At 42.5% G+C, this 18,430-nt stretch overlaps 1 protein-coding gene across 1 annotated transcript in view; it reads left to right on the top strand.

The window, feature by feature from the left end:
- The first annotated feature begins 1,246 nt into the window (after positions 1 to 1,246).
- The window catches only part of LOC128469651 (serine/threonine-protein kinase SBK1-like), a 142,554-nt gene continuing 125,370 nt past the window's right edge, over positions 1,247 to 18,430 (top strand). Inside the window, exon 1 of the mRNA XM_053451472.1 lies at positions 1,247 to 1,316. Within this exon, the coding sequence (XP_053307447.1) occupies positions 1,302 to 1,316 (15 nt within the window). The 5' untranslated portion in view covers positions 1,247 to 1,301. The remainder of the gene's footprint in view (positions 1,317 to 18,430) is intronic.

Below are 18,430 nucleotides of genomic sequence, written 5' to 3'. Positions count from 1 at the left end.
CCGTGTGGTTTTGGTATGCCATGGTTGGCGTTTACATTTCCGGGGGTAACATGTAGAAATTGGAGCTATGGTGTCGAGGGATGAAGCAAGAAAGGGTAATGGAAGGTAAGAGAGGTTCAAGTGAGGCTGACAGTTGGGTAATGGTATTTTCACTAATGTAAGTATATTTCTGCAACATTGGACATCGACAAGCCAATCTTTTTACTGCATGCCAGTGCACTAAAAAAGTAAGACACATTTCTACATCTAAAACATTGACTAAGGAGATCTATATGCCAATCATTTTCCTGCATGCCAATCCACAGATCATGACAGATTTATGGTTTGAAGGTCAGATGTCAGCATGTCTTACTTCTTTTCAGATATGTCATACCAGAGTGTTAAAAAATCTATGGAATGTTGTCTTCTCCTGTTACTACTCATGACACTAAAGCAAAATGACAAAAACTATTTTAAAATTGCTTCACTAAGATTACTTGACCAAACAAATAATTCCTAAAGATAATTTTACAGCTGTTTTAAAAATAATTGTGTCTCCATCAGATGTGGATATTGTAAGTTCCATTGTAGTAGTATTAAAAAATAATAAATGTCCATCTCACCAAAGTTTACAGAAATATCATTAAAAGTATAAAAAAAAATATGCCTTCAAATGGGAACAGTTAGGGTTGCTTAGGGCTCCAATTGTGATTTTATTATTTGATGGTTATACATGATTATTGTATATGATATTTGGTAATTGTCTGTAGTTGATGTATTTGAGAAACAGAAATGTTGATATGTGTTTCATCTAAAAGCTGTAAAGGTTACATAAATAAGATATATTTTTATTATGTAAACGTCTTAAACTGTAGGACAAAGTTTAAGTTAATTATAAATGTACCCTTTCATTTTTTTTATATATATTAACATAATCCTCCTCATTATCGTCAACATTACTAATATTTTATTCTAAATAAAAGAAAAAGGGAAAAATTGTAATGTCACCAAAGAGTTCATTCAGCATCAAATTAGTTAAATCAATGTAAAAATTCATGTACTAATTTGGAGGCGCCTTTTTTAACTTTCCTTTATAGTTACAATTATTGTGTCCTTTGTGTTGGTGGGAGTGATGTCAGAGGGCACATTTTGTACTGTAGTCTAATTATAGCAATCTAGAACTAGAATTGATTCATGAATGGCACGTCCTAACCAAGAGATATACTGTGCAACATGCATGCTTTCATTCTGAATAATCACAGGATATAAAGCGAGCCTGAAGTGTCCAGCAGAGAAGTGATTGAACCAACAGAGATTGGAATATGCATCGACATAAGGTAAAGAAAATAATTGTGAAAACAGAATTAAATAATGTCTGTGGTGAAGAGTTGATTTTGCAGCCAGCTCTAGCAGAGAGAAACATCTTTGCTGCATATAGTACTCCAAGTTTGGAAGTGTTAGAGTTGCTGCTACGGCAGTTTTTTTTATTTTTTTTTACATACAATAGCAAAATCAGCACCACCCAATGTCATTGCTTAAATGAGCAAGGTACACCTAGTGTATGAAGCAACTTTCTTCTGGAGCAAAAATCCGAAAATATTTGTACCTTTTTACGGTAAGATCATGACTTAAAAGTTACAATTCTGCTAATAAACATTTAACAATTAATATAAAAAAGTAATTTTAATTTAGTTAATTTGTTCCTTTTACATCCTTGATGTATGTATTTGTGTAGAATTGTCACATAATAGCATTATTATTTATATATTTGTTTATCAATGCACATATACTAAACTGTGCCTGTCCTCAAAGTCTGCTTTGTTGGGAGTTAATTGGTCCGTTCTTAAAAGTTCATTGTCTAATATTTCCTTCTTTATGTGTATGTTTTCAAGAACTATATTCTAAATATCATTACATGACATTAAAGACCATACTTTGTGATATGTAATTTTCATGTGAACTGTATATAAACATCAATGCATATCTTATTCAACCACTTAAGGGCCAGGGCTTTTTCTACACTACAGGACCAGAGCAATTTTCAAGTTTTTAATACGTCTCAATTTAACTCTGATTTTTTAACTCTTTTTTCTCAAATAACGTACCCACAGGAATTATGCATTTTTTCAGTACAAGTAGGGGATTCTTTAAAACCATATTCATAAATGTAAAAAGTCAAAGATACGAATTTATTTTCACAGTTTCACATGTATATAAATTGTACACAACAGAGCTAATGGGAAAAAGATACTCAAAGTATTTTCATTAAGTTGCCCTGACTTGGAAACCACCTATATGACTATTCTTTGTATCTATCTTGTCTGTTACAGTGCAAATATTGCAAAGTTATAGATCACTTTTTTCAGACTCAGTTTTGTTTTAAAATGTAGCATTGTGGGACTCTAACATTAATAGTATTTACATATCCCAAACCCCCTTGGGCAGCCTTATTATTACAATTCTGTTCCAAAGTTTGTGGGGGTTTATTTTTGTTGTCACACATGCTTTACAATATTTGCTTTTTTTGCATAAAACAAACAATTGATATTTTTTTCAAAAATGTAGTCAATACATAATTTTCTTTGTATATTTTTTTGTATATTAAGGGGGGTTGCAAATAGATTTTTTACATTTAAACGGATAAATATGACGTCCGCTACTGCCCTCCACTTACGCTGCGGCTTCTATGATACTGAGTCATAGAAGCTCCAGTGAAAGTGCCGGCCAACAGCAGAGGTTTCTCTACGCGCATCGGGCAGACGTTTACCGGCTGTCCCCACAAGACTCCAGGGAACCATGGTGCATTGGGGGGCAGGTTTGGGGGGGTCAGAGTGTATCAAGGGGGTTATAAGGCATATCAGGGGGTTATAAGGTATATCGGGGGGCATAAAGCATAGCTGGGGGTATAAGTCATATCTGGGGGTAGAGTGGCAAGCTTGGGGTCAGATGTGCATAACTGGGGGGCAGGTTGTAAAGTAAAAGAAAATAAAAGCAAGAAATGCATTTTTCTCAAAGTTTTTTTATTCTGATAATTATTTTTAACACCCAGTTTTTAAAATAATTTTAAATAAATGAAAAATGTTTATTTTAAAAAATAATCGACCAACGTATCGATTATGAAAATAATCGTTAGTTGCCGCCCTAATATATATATCTGCTCTCTCCCATTGCCAACACTTCTGCTGGGGTTATAGGATCCATATAAATCACCGCCTCTGCGCAACATTGCGGGGGTAAAGCCAACAGAGCTGGGGTCACAGAGGGCAGCGCTTCAGCTGCATTTGTATAATCCAGGGGGACCACTAACTCTGGGGCTGCCCGACCGGACCCTCCTTGGTTGCTGTGGTCAGGCTTGGGAACAAGGGGAAGGGGTGGGCAGAGGCCAGCAGTGCTCTGCCTCGATGCCAGCAGTTCAGCTGGGGGATCTGGCTGGGACATGCTTGGGAATGGGGTGAAGTGGACTTGTTTATGTGATTTTGCTGCATAACCCAATTGAGCTGTAGGTCACAAACTAATGGACAGATATTCTCCTACGGGATTTCCTAGTAGTAGGGATTTCCTGGTTCCTTCAGTTATTATTATTATTTATTGTTTTATATAGCGCCATCAAATTCTGTAGCGCTGTACAATGGGTTGATAGGACACAACAGGTGAGGAGCTTACAGTCTAGAGGGATTTAGGGTATATTACACAATAGGTAAAAATAGGTCACCAGTGAAGAGACTGACAGAGGGGAGAGGTGTTAGTGAAGCAATGGGAGAGTACGATAAGCCTGGAAGCAGCATTCATGGTGGATTGCAGAGGGGTGAGCCGGTTAAGAGGGAGACCAGCTGTCAGGCTCTCTCTAGTTCCCCCCGTCTCGCTAGAGTTTCCCCCTTCGTAGTAATCCATCCCTTGTGTTTCTTGCTTAGTCTCCCTGTCCCTTGCTCACTGTGTCCCATTTGCTTGCTATGTTGCTTTCTGCTGTTACTCTGCTTAGTTTCCCTACTCCCAGCCTGCAGCATCCTGCTCATTTCTCTGTAGAGCTATGGCTCATGCCTGCTCCAGGGTACCTGCAGGATTACCATGTTCTGCTTTGTTCTGAACAACATCTGCTGCCATGCCAGGGCCCTGGTATGTGGCCGCACAACCCTAGATGCCCACCCGGGTGAGTGCAGTCACCCTGCACCAGGCCCTGTCCAACTCCGCTGCTGCGCAATAACTCCCGAACACCATCTTTGGGCGTTCTGGGTCACTACAGTTGTCTGTATGGACCCAGTCCCTGACATATGGCCACAGGCACAAGGCCAGGAGTTTGCAGCGCTTTCAGCTAGTCTGCTTCTGTGTTAGGCTGGTTCCGGTGTTCCGTCAGCTCTTCCTGCCTGTTATGATGTATACCTGTTTCTGGACTTGAGTCTGCAAGAATCGACTTCCTCATCCCTGTTCAGTTAACCTGATTCCTGTCCTGGGCCCCGGCAGAGGGGTGTCCTTTCCTGAGCCCCGGCAGAGGAATGTGTCAGGCTCCAGGACCAACACCTACCATGCTGAGGCATCCTCCGGCTACCCACCGCGCGGCATCGTCCCATACACCGCGTCCCGAACCACAGCGATCCATTGCAGGCCGCCTCTCGGCCTGGAGTTAGACAAACTCCCAGAAGACCACGTGCACGCCCGGCTCTCAGTAAGGGGGCGTGTCTTGCGGACAGTGACGCGGCACTATTGGTAAACGCAGGGAGGGGGAGTGAGGGAAGAGGGAAGGATCATCCCCACTGCCCATACGGCCATACAGTAGGGGAGGAGCTTAAGGGAATAGGGGGAGGAGTAGTTCCTGTATCTCCTATAAAAGCCCCAAACACCATGCCATTAGTGCTTGCTTGTTGCATGCTGTGTGGTTTACCTAGTGTATTCCTACCAATCGTTCCCTTAAAGCTACAGTCCTTCATTCTGTTAATGTTTCTGTTCATGTCTGGATGCCGCTCATTCGGAGGGGGATACTGTCAGGCTCCATTCAGGCTTCTCTCTTGTTACCCCCGCCTCGTTAGAGTTTCCCCTTGTCTCGCTAGAGTTTCCCCTTTGCTGTAATCCATTCCTGGATTTCCATATGCTCTGTTCTGTGCTTTTGATTCCTTGATTCCAGTTCTGCTCTTTGCTTCAGCTCTGTTTCCTTTATAAGGTGTGCCCCACCCATTTGTCTGGCTATGTTTCTTGCTCAGTCTCCCTGTTCCTTGTTCTGTCACCCTTGCTTGCAATGTTTCAGCTGTTACTCTGCTTAGCTTCCATACTCCCGGCCTGCGCATTCATCTGTAGAGCTATGTCTCATACCTGCTCCAGGGTGCCTGCAGGTCAATAGTTTGTTTTGAACTGGACAACATCCGCAGCTATGTCAGGGCGCTGGTACGTGGCTGCACAACCCTAGGTACTCAACACTCTGGTGAGTGCAGTCACCCTGCACCAGGCCCTGTCCATCTCCACTACTGAACTCATGAACTCCATCTTTGGGCGTTCTGGGTCATTACAGTCATCTGTATGGACCCAGTCCCTGACACCAGCTAAGACAGAGTTACAATAATCAAGGCGAGAGATAATAAGGACATGGACAAGAGCCTTAGTGGCATCCTGTGTTAGGAAGGGACTGATGTGGGTAATGTTTTACGTTACCTGTCTTACCTTGGTGCTATTTGCCCTATTAAACCACTGCTTGCTTTTGAACCCCAGGATAGTTTGTGGCTTTTCTTTTTGTCATTCCTGAGCTACGCTCCGCTTAACTCACCACGACAGAATGTCCTGTCCCTGTAAGCTATTGTTCATGATTCCTGTCTTGGAGGAAGTCAGTCTGCAAAGCCTGTGTTCCTGAACCCCAGCCCCTTTTATTGAGTGGACTCGCACCATGACCGGGGAATCCCTACGTGGTGACTCCAGCCAGCAAACCGGTAGTGCTGGTCGCCAGCGGTCGTTCTTTCAGGTGGCTTTGAGAGAATCCCCCAGGCAATTTCACAGTTCCATCGCTTTTGATTTCCACAATCAACGGACCCTTAAAATCCGCAAGAGGCGGCTTCCTCATTCCCCGTCAGATATGCTGATTCATGCTTTGGAGGAAGTTGGTCTGCTAAGCGGTAGTGCTGGTGGCCGAAGGACTCCTTTTGAAGAGATTACAGAATCCTGAGTATGCTGGTTCCTGGGTTGACTTGTTTAAACAGTGCTCCCGTCAGAGAGCGGGCCTTCATTCTGTTGATGTTTTTGTTCGTGTCCGGAGGCCCCTCATTCGGAGGGGGATACTGTCAGGCTCCATTCAGGCTTCTCTCTTGTTCCCCCCGCCTCGTTAGAGTTTCCCCTCGTCTCACTAGAGTTTCCCCTTTGCTGTAATCCATTCCTGGATTTCCATATGCTCTGTTCTGTGCTTTTGATTCCTTGATTCCAGTTCTGCTCTTTGCTTCAGCTCTGTTTCCTTTATAAGGTGTGCCCCACCCATTTGTAATGTTTGTCTCAGTCTGCAGTCTAAGGGTATGTCCTTCTCTGTTCTGTGTTTAGAGTCAATGTTTCGGTTCAGTTTATTATTAATTCAGTAGGCAAGGTTTAGTGCTAGGACCCACTGTATATTGGAGTACTTTGGCGTAGCGCCATCACACTACCAACACTGTGTTTGAGTGAAGTTTTTTATTGTGGAATGCTGTATTACCTTTAAGTCTGATGTAATGGGATCCATGTCTTCAGAAAAGTTCACCTATTGACTCATCACTCTACAGAATATTATCCCAAAATACTTGAGAGGGTCATCCAGATGTTTTTTGGCAAAATTGAGATGAGCTTTGTGCTCTATTTGTTCAGCAGTGGATTTGGCCTTTCTTATTGTGGAATTGTGAACACTGACCTGAACTGAGGCAAGTGAGGCCTGCAGTTCTTTACATGTGAGTCATCGATGCACCCTTGGAGGACATTTGAAAGGTTGTCCATATTTGGGAAGGTTCACTCCGTTTTCAAGTTTTCTTCATTTGGTTTGCTGGAGCTCCATAGCCCTAGATAAGGTTATGTAACCCTTTCTAGACTGATAGAAGTCAATGACTTTGTTTCTCATCTGTCCCTCAATATCTTTAGATCATGGCATCACAGTGAAAAAAAAGCCAGGATGTAAGGGATATGTCCTTGGTCTTTAAGGATCAGTTTAAGGGGTTAAGAATTACAACTATATAAATAGTTCTGAAAAAAAACATTTGCTTTGGACATTATTACTACCTTCCCTTACCTTCTCTTCCGTGGAACGTTTAATCCAGACTTTGGTCCGGGCTCCTAGAACACGTCAGCTCTCACCTTGTCATCAACCTGTATACATAGTACATAGTACATAGTAGTTACATACATAGTTCGATTTCAGGTCCATTTTCTATTCCACAAATTAAAACATGTTGTATCTTCCCTCTTGCCTGAACCCCAGTCTGGTAGATTGTTAACTCCCTTTGAATCTCTATGTGTGGTTAAAAATGATACCCTGCACCTTCTATCCTGGATGTATGCCCTGCTAGAGTCTATGCATTATGTTTCAAAGCCATACTTTCAAGGTTTGTGGGAGAGAGATCTCACTATTGCCTTATAAGCCCAGGATTGTGGAAAGGTCCTTCTGGCTGTACATAAGGGGTCCATCTGGAGCAAAATCCAAGAAACATCTTCCTAATTCGGTGGTACAAGGTGCCCTTAGGACTTACCCGCTTTCTCCTGGTGGTTCCTGACAAATGTTGGTGCTGTGACGCCATATCTCCACTTGTGGTGGACTTGCCCCTTAATCTGTCCCTTTTGCGACGTGGTGGTCCGTGTCATAAAAAAGGTAGTCGACCATGACTTTAGGGCAATGCCAGATGCAGTTCTCTTATGCAGTTCCGTTATCATACACAATACACTTTTTAAATGCAGCTAAAGCTATCATCCCGCATTTCTGAAAGGCTATGAGTACACCGTCCCTGGGTGCCTGGCGCAAGAGGATGGGATGTATCCATCAAATGGAAAACCTTGTAATGTCAGCTAAGGGCCTGGGTTATAAAATTATTAAATAGCTTCCTTGGCAAATTTTTTTAACTTCGACATCTTTTTGCTCCATTGTTAAATCAGACTCCGTTATTAAACATTAGGATGTTGCAATATGACAATGTAGTTTCTCAAGGGTTTTTTTATTTTATTTTATTGTTTTACTCTGTGTATAGGGGCATTTGGTATTGAATGCTAGCAAAATAACTTACTAGTACCTATTACTGTTTTCAATAATGACTACTTTGCCTTTTCCTTTATTTTCACTGTTTTTTATTTAATCTACACATCTCTGTAAGGGGATACCATTGTATAATATTCACCACGAAACATGTACCTTGATACTTACCAACATCATTTCACTGTAACGTTGTATCGCTATTCTCTTTTTGTGATTTATACCCTTTGTTGTTATGGCGATTTGCAATTGTCTTATAATATGTTTCTCTACTGTTACAATAAACGGAGAATTGATTAAGAATTACAACTTTAATTCCATCTTCAGATAACTATGAATAACACAACACGTAATCTTTGAATATTAAAACTAAGGATTGTTTTGTTCAAGAGTTGAAACCTATTAGAAGCTGGACTTCTTTATTAGGGGCCTATTTTTCAATTGTTTTCCCTAATGCTCAGCAGTTCACAATCGTCAAGCTGAGAAGAAAGATCTCTCATGAATCTGGTCCCATTATACTGCAGAGTATTGCTTGGTAGTTTGTTTTCTAAGTGGAGCGCCAGGAGGCACCATCACATAAGCTCTGTGCAAAGAGGCCTCCTCTTCATTGTAAGGCATGAGGGAAATCACTGAAAAAAATACAATGATATTAAGGAGCTGATCACAACGCTTCTGCTTCTGGAGAATGTTTTAACTTTTAGGATGAACCCCTGCAAGTGATGGAGGGTATTGTTTCCAGGATTGGGCCCAACAAAATTAAGTGGTAACAAATTTGTGCAAAATACTCTGGTGGGTAGAGGCTAGATATAAGGCCTGTCAAAGAGGTACAGCAACAGGAGCAGTAGCGCACTGGGCCTGGGAAGGCAGACACTGACAGCTGATAGGGGAATGCAGCCTTGTAGAGCAGGACTGAATTTCTACCACAATATTAAAGACATTTGAATATACAGTACGTATTATTTTGTCATAAATATTTATTATCACCAATATTTATCAATGAAGAATAATAGATTATATGATAGAAAGATAATAAAAAAAAACTTGTCCACTAGTAACAGATTTGGCTAGTAGTATAAATGGCCAACTATGTTAACCAACTAAACTATATCTAATGCTTGTCCCTTCCCCTTGCTGATAAATAAGTTTATAGGGATTTCAACATTGAGGAGGCTCAGGTGTAGGCAGGTTACATTCAGCACTGGTGTGTAAAAGATTATGCACAGCCAGGTACAGTACACAGTTAGGGAAATACAGGAACCGAATCACTAGGCAGATGTGTAGTCATGCAACCCAGTGGTCACTGGGCAAGGTTGAAGGGATGGACATATATTTGACTAAGACTTGTAGTACAGAGTTTCCCCATCAGGTAATATCACTTGTCTGCCAGTTGATAATAGGGTTATGTACCTGCAGCCACAGGAGACCTAATGCAATGGGTCTTCTGGGTAAAGAAATGACAGGAAAGATAATGGACTACTGATGTAGTAGTCCCACACACATGAATGAGGGAGAGGTTTGTTGAGTAATGGTAGCTGCATGCAAGGGATGCCAATCAAAAGCAGAGACATTAACGGGAGGAAATACCAAGGAGAGAGGTATTTGATGTTTAGAGACAAAAGATGACTCAGCCTGTCACTTCTTAGTCAAGCATAGCAAACAGAGATGGAAATATTGTTCCATTCAATGGAGATGGAAACTAGGAAACAATTTCTTGTGGGAAGGCCCACTAGGCAAGTGGCCTGAGTGCGGTAGTTTTCCACCTTGTGTAACGCTGGTATCAGATAAGGAACCCAGTATGCAGGGATCAGCGAAATCAGCAACAGGACGAGAATAAAAGAGCATGTACCACTGGAAATGTAGAGATCCACTTTATTCAGCAGCAGAAATTCAATACAATAAGTAGAAACAGCAGGATAAGAAATGCAGAGCTCACTTTGCAACCAGGCATTAATCAGTAGCAAAGTCCAAAATAAATCAGGAACACCAGATCTAGAAGTGCAGAGCTACACTTTGATAGTCAGAGTAGCAAACAACAACAGGAGCAGTGAGCCAGGCCGCCACGACAACCGAGCACTGAATGACTAGCTATTTCAAAACGATTTTTTCCCCCCAAATCTGTCCCCCATGTGCTATTTCAGGTATATTTTAAGTCGGACAATGCAATTTACCCAATCTAACTAGACACCCAAGGTATTTCAAATGCTGGTATTTTAACCCTTTGAATGCTATGCTGTTACACAGTTAGTATTCTCATTATTGTAGATGGGAATTACATAGTTTATTCTTTAATCAATTTACTATGGATTTCTCTATGGTTAGTTAGCTGCCATCTTCTGGCCCTTTTTGGTAATGCACTTATCACACATTTCCTTTGCATGTAAACCCCACCCCTGCTCTCTAGTGAGGCACTTCCTGTATCATGGCTGCTTGTATCTGCCACATGTAACAGGGACACATGTATTCTGCATGCTAAGCTAGGAAAGCATCATCTTTTGACCGCATAATACTGAAATCCATTCATTCTGCTGTATTCAGTTGCTTGTTGTACAGAATAAACCAGCTCTTGGATGAAAACCGGTATTGGTGAGTTCAGCTATCTGACAAGGATTGTCTGCAGTGGTTATATCTGCTTATTCAGGCCAGGCATAGAGGTCTTACAAGGGATAGATCGCTATCACAACAATCGGAGTCAGAATAGTCAAAAGATGCATAGAATTTCTACAGCCTGCTGTGTATATGTGTGTACTTAATCTGCAATCAAGCTCAGTGCTATCCACCATCTTGTGAAGCACATGGTCGCATAAGCTTACTGCACTTCATGTGAATGTTGAAAACTGTTTCTCTACATTAAACTGCGTTACCTCACCTGTCTAAGCTGCTGTTCGTCTTCTTAAAGAGACAGTACCATTTTTGCAAAATGTCTAGACAAGGCTCTGAACACTCTTTTATGGCTGAATCAACCCAGATACATCATGCTGCCGAACCGGTAGTCATACAGGGAACAGATCCGGCAGATGTTACCGAACAGAGTGTACGACCCAAACGTACAATAATACCAACACAGAAACTCAGGGAAAACTTTGAAGCCACTAGAGATGAGTTCTCCAGTAATCTGTCAGACCTCTGGGACAGAACCTCACACTGCATGTCAGTTTTGTCACACTTTATTGATCAACCAGCTGAATTAAGAGACTCTATAAATCGCCTATTTTCTGCGTATGAACGCTACCAGCGGCTGTCTGTAAAATACTCAGCTTTTTTGCAGGACTCTAATATAGAGGATTCTTCAGCAGAACTGACCAGGATCAATGCACTGAACCAACAAAGGGATCTCGCAGTGCAAAATGCTAAGCTTAAGGCAGAACTCCACATTATTCAACTGCAGGAGACCAGATCTCACAGATCCACTTCAACCAAGCGCACTGCACTTTCCTCTAGATCCTCTCGCTCCAGAAGTTCTACACTAAACGACAAGCTAATAGAGGCCCGCGCTGATGCCGAATCAAAAAAAGCGCGAAGCTCTTTCGCCAGAAAGCAAGCAGAGTTAGATTCCCAAATAAAGATTTTGCAAATGGAAGGGGAGGAAGCAGCTTCCCTGGCAAGGCTTAAAGTCCTTGAACAAGCAATGGGACAAAGCACTAATTCGGACTGTCTTATCCCAGCAGAACTGGAAGATCCAGTTGAACGCACCAGTGAATACGTACTAAAGCATAACATTTACAAAGACACAGAGTCATCCCCTGAACCTCCTACTAACAACACTGTTCTGACTCTCAACACGGAGACCTCTCAACTCTATAACACAAGTACTGCCAACAACAACGTGATTTCCAGTGACAAGCTGCAACTCAAGCCACAGCCAGCACAAGCCTTAGAGAGTACACCACAGTTAAACGCTCATGCAACATCATTTTACCCTGGTAAACCTCACCCTACATCACCAGAGAACTTCTACACCCAAGGGGTTCCACAAGTTACTTTGGCACCAAAGAGTGAGAAATCAGATTTGAATGACTTCAAGGTTTGACGATTGTGCAGAGAGCTACAGGGCCTGGAGATCAACCTTCAAGGCTGCTATTGCTGATCTCAACCTTACTGCTAAGGAAGAACTTGATTTGCTCATAAAGTGGCTGGGATCAGAATCTGCAGAACGTGTTAAAAGACTGAGAACAGTACACGTTGACCACCCAGATGCAGGTCTTGTTGCTGCATGGGCAAGACTTGAGCAAGCCTATGGTAGCTCTGAAGCCATAGAAAGCGCTCTATTCAAGAGACTGCAAAACTTCCCAAAATTAGCAAACAAAGACTATCGCAAGCTGCAAGATCTGAGTGACCTCCTCATGGAGCTAGAGTTGGCAAAGACAGACCCACGTCTACCTGGACTAAGCTTCCTGGACACCGCTCATGGTGTCAACCCAGTGGTGTCTAAACTGCCATATGGCCTGCAAGAGAAATGGGCACAACAGGGCTCAAGGTACAAAAGAGACAATAACGTATCCTTTCCTCCATTCTCATACTTTTGCAGGTTCATTAGTGATCAAGCCTGGATGAGAAACGACCCCAGCTTCAGCTTCAGTGAACCCAACTTGCCTGCTTCATCCTCATCATCATCAAGGTACGATAACACTGTACCTAAACGTAGAGACTATAATAGAGCAATATCTGTCAAGAGAACAGACATCTCACCTTCCACTACCTCACCTAGTGATCAGGGTGTTGTGGATGACAGAGTTAAAGACCCTAATCGTCAGTGTCCTATTCACAAGAAGCCTCACCCTCTTAAGAAATGTCGTGGGCTAAGGGCAAAGACTTTACAAGAGCGCAGGGAGATTCTCCAGAAACTTGGAATTTGCTTCAAGTGCTGTTCTTCTTATAGCCATCTCGCTAAAGACTGTAAAGTCATGATCAAGTGCACAGAATGCAGTAGCGACAGACATGTTACAGCAATGCATCCTACTCCACTTCCAGACAACCTACAGCAGCTACCTACCTTCCCCCTGCCTTAAATCATGGCGGGGAGCAACAAGGTCATGCTCCAGCCAAAGATAATGTTTTATCTTCATGCACAGAAGTCTGTGGAGAGGGCTTGGATCACAAATGCTGTGCCAAGGTATGCCTAGTCAAGATATACCCGAAGGACCATCCTGAGAAAGCTACTAGAATGTATGCCATAATAGATGAACAGAGCAATAGATCCCTGGTTAAGCCTAAATTCTTTGAGATCTTTGGCATAGAAGGTCATGCCACACCGTATACTCTCAGAACCTGTTCTGGTGAAGTAGAGACCTTCGGCAGAAGGGTCGATGGGTTCATGGTCTCTCACATCAAGGAGGGAGAGGGCATACCCCTACCAACATTAGTTGAGTGTGACCAGATACCAGGCGAAAGGGAAGAGATTCCCACTCCAGAAGCCGCATATCATCATCCTCACTTAAGGCACCTTGTTAATGAGATTCCTGCAATGGACACAAGTGCTGAAATTATGGTTTTGCTAGGAAGAGACATTCTCAGAGTACATAAAGTACGTGAACAGTGCGATGGACCTGACGACGCTCCTTATGCACAAAGACTTGACTTAGGCTGGGTAATAGTGGGCGATGTGTGCTTGGGCAGGATGCGTAGGTCATCTGAGGTCCGCTCCTTCAAAACTTACGTGTTGGAGAATGGACGTGCCTCCCACTTCAAACGATGCCCTCACCATTATGAAGTAAAGGAGAAGCCTCTTGATATTATCCAAGTACGGCATGTTACTCCTGTCCTTTGTGATGACAACAAAGTAGCATTGTCAGTTGAAGACAGAGAGTTCATAAAAATAATGGATAAAGAATTCTTCCAGGATGAGTCTAACAGCTGGGTTGCGCCATTACCTCTTCGTGCTGCACGGGCCAAACTCCCAACCAATCGTGAACAGGCTCTATCCAGATTCAACTCACTTCAACGAACATTAAAGAACAGGCCTGAAATGAGGGACCATTTCATCGCCTTTATGAAAAGGATCTTCGACAATGATCACGCCGAACCAGCGCCACCACTTCAAAGACGCGATGAGTGCTGGTACCTGCCTTTCTTCGGAGTATATCACCCACGCAAGCCTAAACAAATCAGGGTAGTATTTGACTCCAGTGCCAAGTATCAAGGCGTTTCCCTGAACGATGTTCTTCTTACGGGCCCGAATCTAACCAACAATCTTGTAGGTGTACTTATGAGGTTTAGAAGAGAGCGAGTTGCGGTAACTGCCGACATTGAGCAAATGTTTCATTGCTTCGTTGTACGCGAAGACCATAGGAACTTCCTAAGGTTTTTGTGGCACCGTAACAACAACATGGACAATGAGATCATGGAATACCGCATGAAAGTACATGTTTTCGGGAATAGTCCCTCACCCGCTGTTGCAACATATGGTTTACGAAGGACTGCCCTTGATGGAGAAAAGGAGTATGGCGTGGACGCTCGACACTTCGTTGAGAGAGACTTTTATGTTGACGATGCACTTAAGTCTTTACCTACAGATGAAGAAGCCATAGATCTGCTCCAAAGGACACAAGGTATGCTCTCTGAGGCTAACCTTAGACTACGCAAGATTGCCTCAAATAGTGTTGCCGTCATGAAAGCCTTTCAACCTGACGATCATGCCACGGGGTTCAAAGACCTAAACCTGGGGATGGACATGCCGCCACAGAGAAGTCTGGGCCTACGGTGGGACTTATTAAGGGACACCTTCGGTTTTCAAGTCGGCTTTGCAGAGAAGCCGTTTACCAAGCGTGGTGTTCTGTCAGTAGTGAACAGCCTATACGATCCGATGGGATTGGTGGCTCCCATCACTATACAAGGCAAATCCTTGCTCAGGCAGTTCTCTGAGACTATTAAAGATTGGGACGCTCCATTGCCAACAGACAAGCTTCCAAAGTGGGAGTCCTGGAAACAATCTCTACATGCCTTAGATGGAATCCGTATACCACGCTGCTACACTTCAGCTTCCCTTACTACAAGTAAGAGAAAAGAGCTTCACATCTTCTCAGATGCGTCTACTGAGGCCATAGCAGCTGTTGCCTACCTCAAGGTAAGAGACTCCTCTAATCAAACCCATATAGGGTTTCTGTTTGGGAAAGCTAAGTTAGCACCTAAGCCAGAGCACACTATCCCTAGGCTTGAACTTTGTGGAACTGTGCTAGCTGTAGAAATTGCAGATTTCATACTATGTGAGCTGGACATTCCGATAGATGACATCAAATTCTACACAGACAGCAAAGTTGTTCTGGGCTACATATACAACCAGACTAAACGTTTCTATGTGTATGTCAGCAACCGTGTTGAAAGAATCAGGAAATCATCTAAACCTGAACAATGGCATTATGTCCCATCTGAAATGAATCCTGCAGATCATGCCACCAGGCCAGTGTCTGCAAGTGTCTTTGCAAATTCTTCTTGGATAACAGGTCCTGAATTCCTGCTGGATCATCCAGAAGAAACCGCAGCTGATGTCTTCAGTATTGTAGAACCTGACAAAGATCCAGAGATTCGTCCGGAAGTTAAAACCCTCGTCACCCGAACAAAACAAAGACTCGTCTTGGACTGTCAGCGCCTTGGACGTTTTTCCAAGTGGATAAGGCTAGTACGAACCATCGCAAGCTTCTTTCTGCAAGGGACATTGCTGAAGGTGAAAGTTGCAAGACAAGGGACTGTAAAGACGTTAATCAGACCTATCACGGAACTTATTTTGCTCTCGCCCTTTGGAGAATGAACTTGCTTGCGTATGCTGCTGAATCCTACCTGTGACTTCAAGAAGGAAGAGTCTTGAACTTTATTGTTACAACTTGAAGTCTTACATTATAGTTGTTGCATTATCTGCATGTTCTCTTTTATGTTTTCCAGGTTTTCAAGACAACAAGCAAATTGCACTGTTGTTTATTTGCAATTGTATAACTACCGTTATGGTGTAAATAGTGACATTTACATTGTCAGACGGGGAGTATGCTGTTACACAGTTAGTATTCTCATTATTGTAGATGGGAATTACATAGTTTATTCTTTAATCCATTTACTATGGATTTCTCTATGGTTAGTTAGCTGCCATCTTCTGGCCCTTTTTGGTAATGCACTTATCACACATTTCCTTTGCATGTAAACCCCACCCCTGCTCTCTAGTGAGGCACTTCCTGTATCATGGCTGCTTGTATCTGCCACATGTAACAGGGACACATGTATTCTGCATGCTAAGCTAGGAAAGCATCATCTTTTGACCGCATAATACTGAAATCCATTCATTCTGCTGTATTCAGTTGCTTGTTGTACAGAATAAACCAGCTCTTGGATGAAAACCGGTATTGGTGAGTTCAGCTATCTGACAAGGATTGTCTGCAGTGGTTATATCTGCTTATTCAGGCCAGGCATAGAGGTCTTACAAGGGATAGATCGCTATCACAACAATCGGAGTCAGAATAAATGCACTAATTCTACCACCAGCCTTTGTCAAACTTTATGGTAGTAATTTTTATTTTTTTCACATATGTTGTACTTCAGGTATGAATTTACCGCTCCTGGTATAAGTCACTGTCAAACAACACCCCAACATCTCCTGAGCACAGTGACACCCCACATGCATGTGTTAGGTTGTTCGGGGACTAAAAGGCCACATTTGGGAAGTGTGCATTTTTAAACTGGAACTTTGACATGTTAAAAATTCTGCCCACATATCCAATTTGGGATATCTTTGAACCCGGCCATTTCAATTTACTCCATCAAATCAAATATTTTTGAAAAATTATACACCCCTGGGAATTTCAAATGCTGGTATTTTAACTTTTTCCACGCACATATTTTACCACCAGCCTTTGTTACAGTTTGCTGTAGTATTTTCTTGTGTCTTTTTTTCCACATGTATTTTAGTTCAGGTAAGAATTTACCGCTTCTAGTATATGTCCCTGTCAAACAACACCACAATATGTGCTCAGTAACATCTCCTGAGTACAATGGTACCCCCATGCCATTCAGTTTATCCCATCAAATCATACATTGTGATTAATGAGCCATACATCTTGTCAGTGGCGGCAATGCCATTCACTGATGGTGCTTGTATTTGCTCTTATGAGGCATGTCAGCAACACCATCTGTTTTAGCCGGGCGCCATTTTTGATGATTGGTTCGGCGGCGGCCATTTTTTTGGATGGGAGGGCTTTCCTCCCATGATCCACGGCCAGCCTCACTTGTGAGGCTTCCGTGGATGCTGCAAAGCCACAGCGGCAATGCAGGTATTTAACAGCAACCCGTACATGTACGGGCTTTGTCGTGAAGGGGTTAAAGATAGGAGACAAATATTTTGCATATCTTTCCTTCTTGAACCTCATAACAGCAATGGAGAAAAAAACATGTGAACTAATCAACCAATCAGAAACATTCCTAGCACATATAACTCCAACTCTGTAAGACCGCCTCCTCTTCCTTTGGTATGTAGCCGAATGCAGGAAAAAATAAATCGAAACTGGAACCAAGATGCAATCTGTAAACCTGTTGATAGCCTTCTGTCAACCTTCGACAACACTGGAACAGGATCATGAACAAAAAACTTTCCAGACCCACTGCATCATATGGATTATGCTGGAATAAAAGAGAAAACCATAACAGTATCTGACAATGGAATAATATCGTACCAATATATCTAAACATAGTAATGTAAACTATAGTAATGTAACGTCGAAATGTCGAAAGCTGGATTTTCTCGACCAATCTTCCTGACTACCGCCCCTGCCTTGACGAGGAGTGAGAGACAGCATGTAGGGAGCTGGTCCCTCCACATGACTGCCAGCCAGATGAGCCTCCCCCCTGGCCAGAAAGGTAGGATCCTGGGACGGAGGCAAACTTAGCATTTGTTTTATAAAAACAAAAATATCTGCTCAGCTAGCATCATGGTGGACACCTCGCTGGCTGAGAAAAACATGTAGTTCACAGATAACATCTACAGCTTTATCTACTGTTAACTGTACTTCACATGATGCTCAGCCCGCATCATGGAAGTAGTATGTCTGGCTGAGCATCATGGTAATTCAACTCAATGTGCTGTTTATGTTTAATGTGCATGACTGTGCTGACAAAAACAAAGCGTGTTTTAAGTGGCGATGCAAATGCGACTTTGTAAAGTGCAATTGCTTGTATTGGTGAGTTGTGCGAGAGCAATTAAAAAAAAGTGTCCCTCTTTCACATTTTGAAATGTTGAGAGATAATCTTCAGTGATTATTTTGCAACTTTCTATTATAGCTTTGTGTTCTGATTGAGATTTTTGAGAAT

The sequence above is a fragment of the Spea bombifrons genome, chromosome 12 (assembly GCF_027358695.1).
Source record: "Spea bombifrons isolate aSpeBom1 chromosome 12, aSpeBom1.2.pri, whole genome shotgun sequence".
Taxonomy (NCBI): Eukaryota; Metazoa; Chordata; class Amphibia; order Anura; family Pelobatidae; genus Spea; species Spea bombifrons.
The sequence above is the reverse complement of the archived record's forward strand: the minus strand, read 5'-3'. Positions and strand labels throughout refer to the sequence as shown.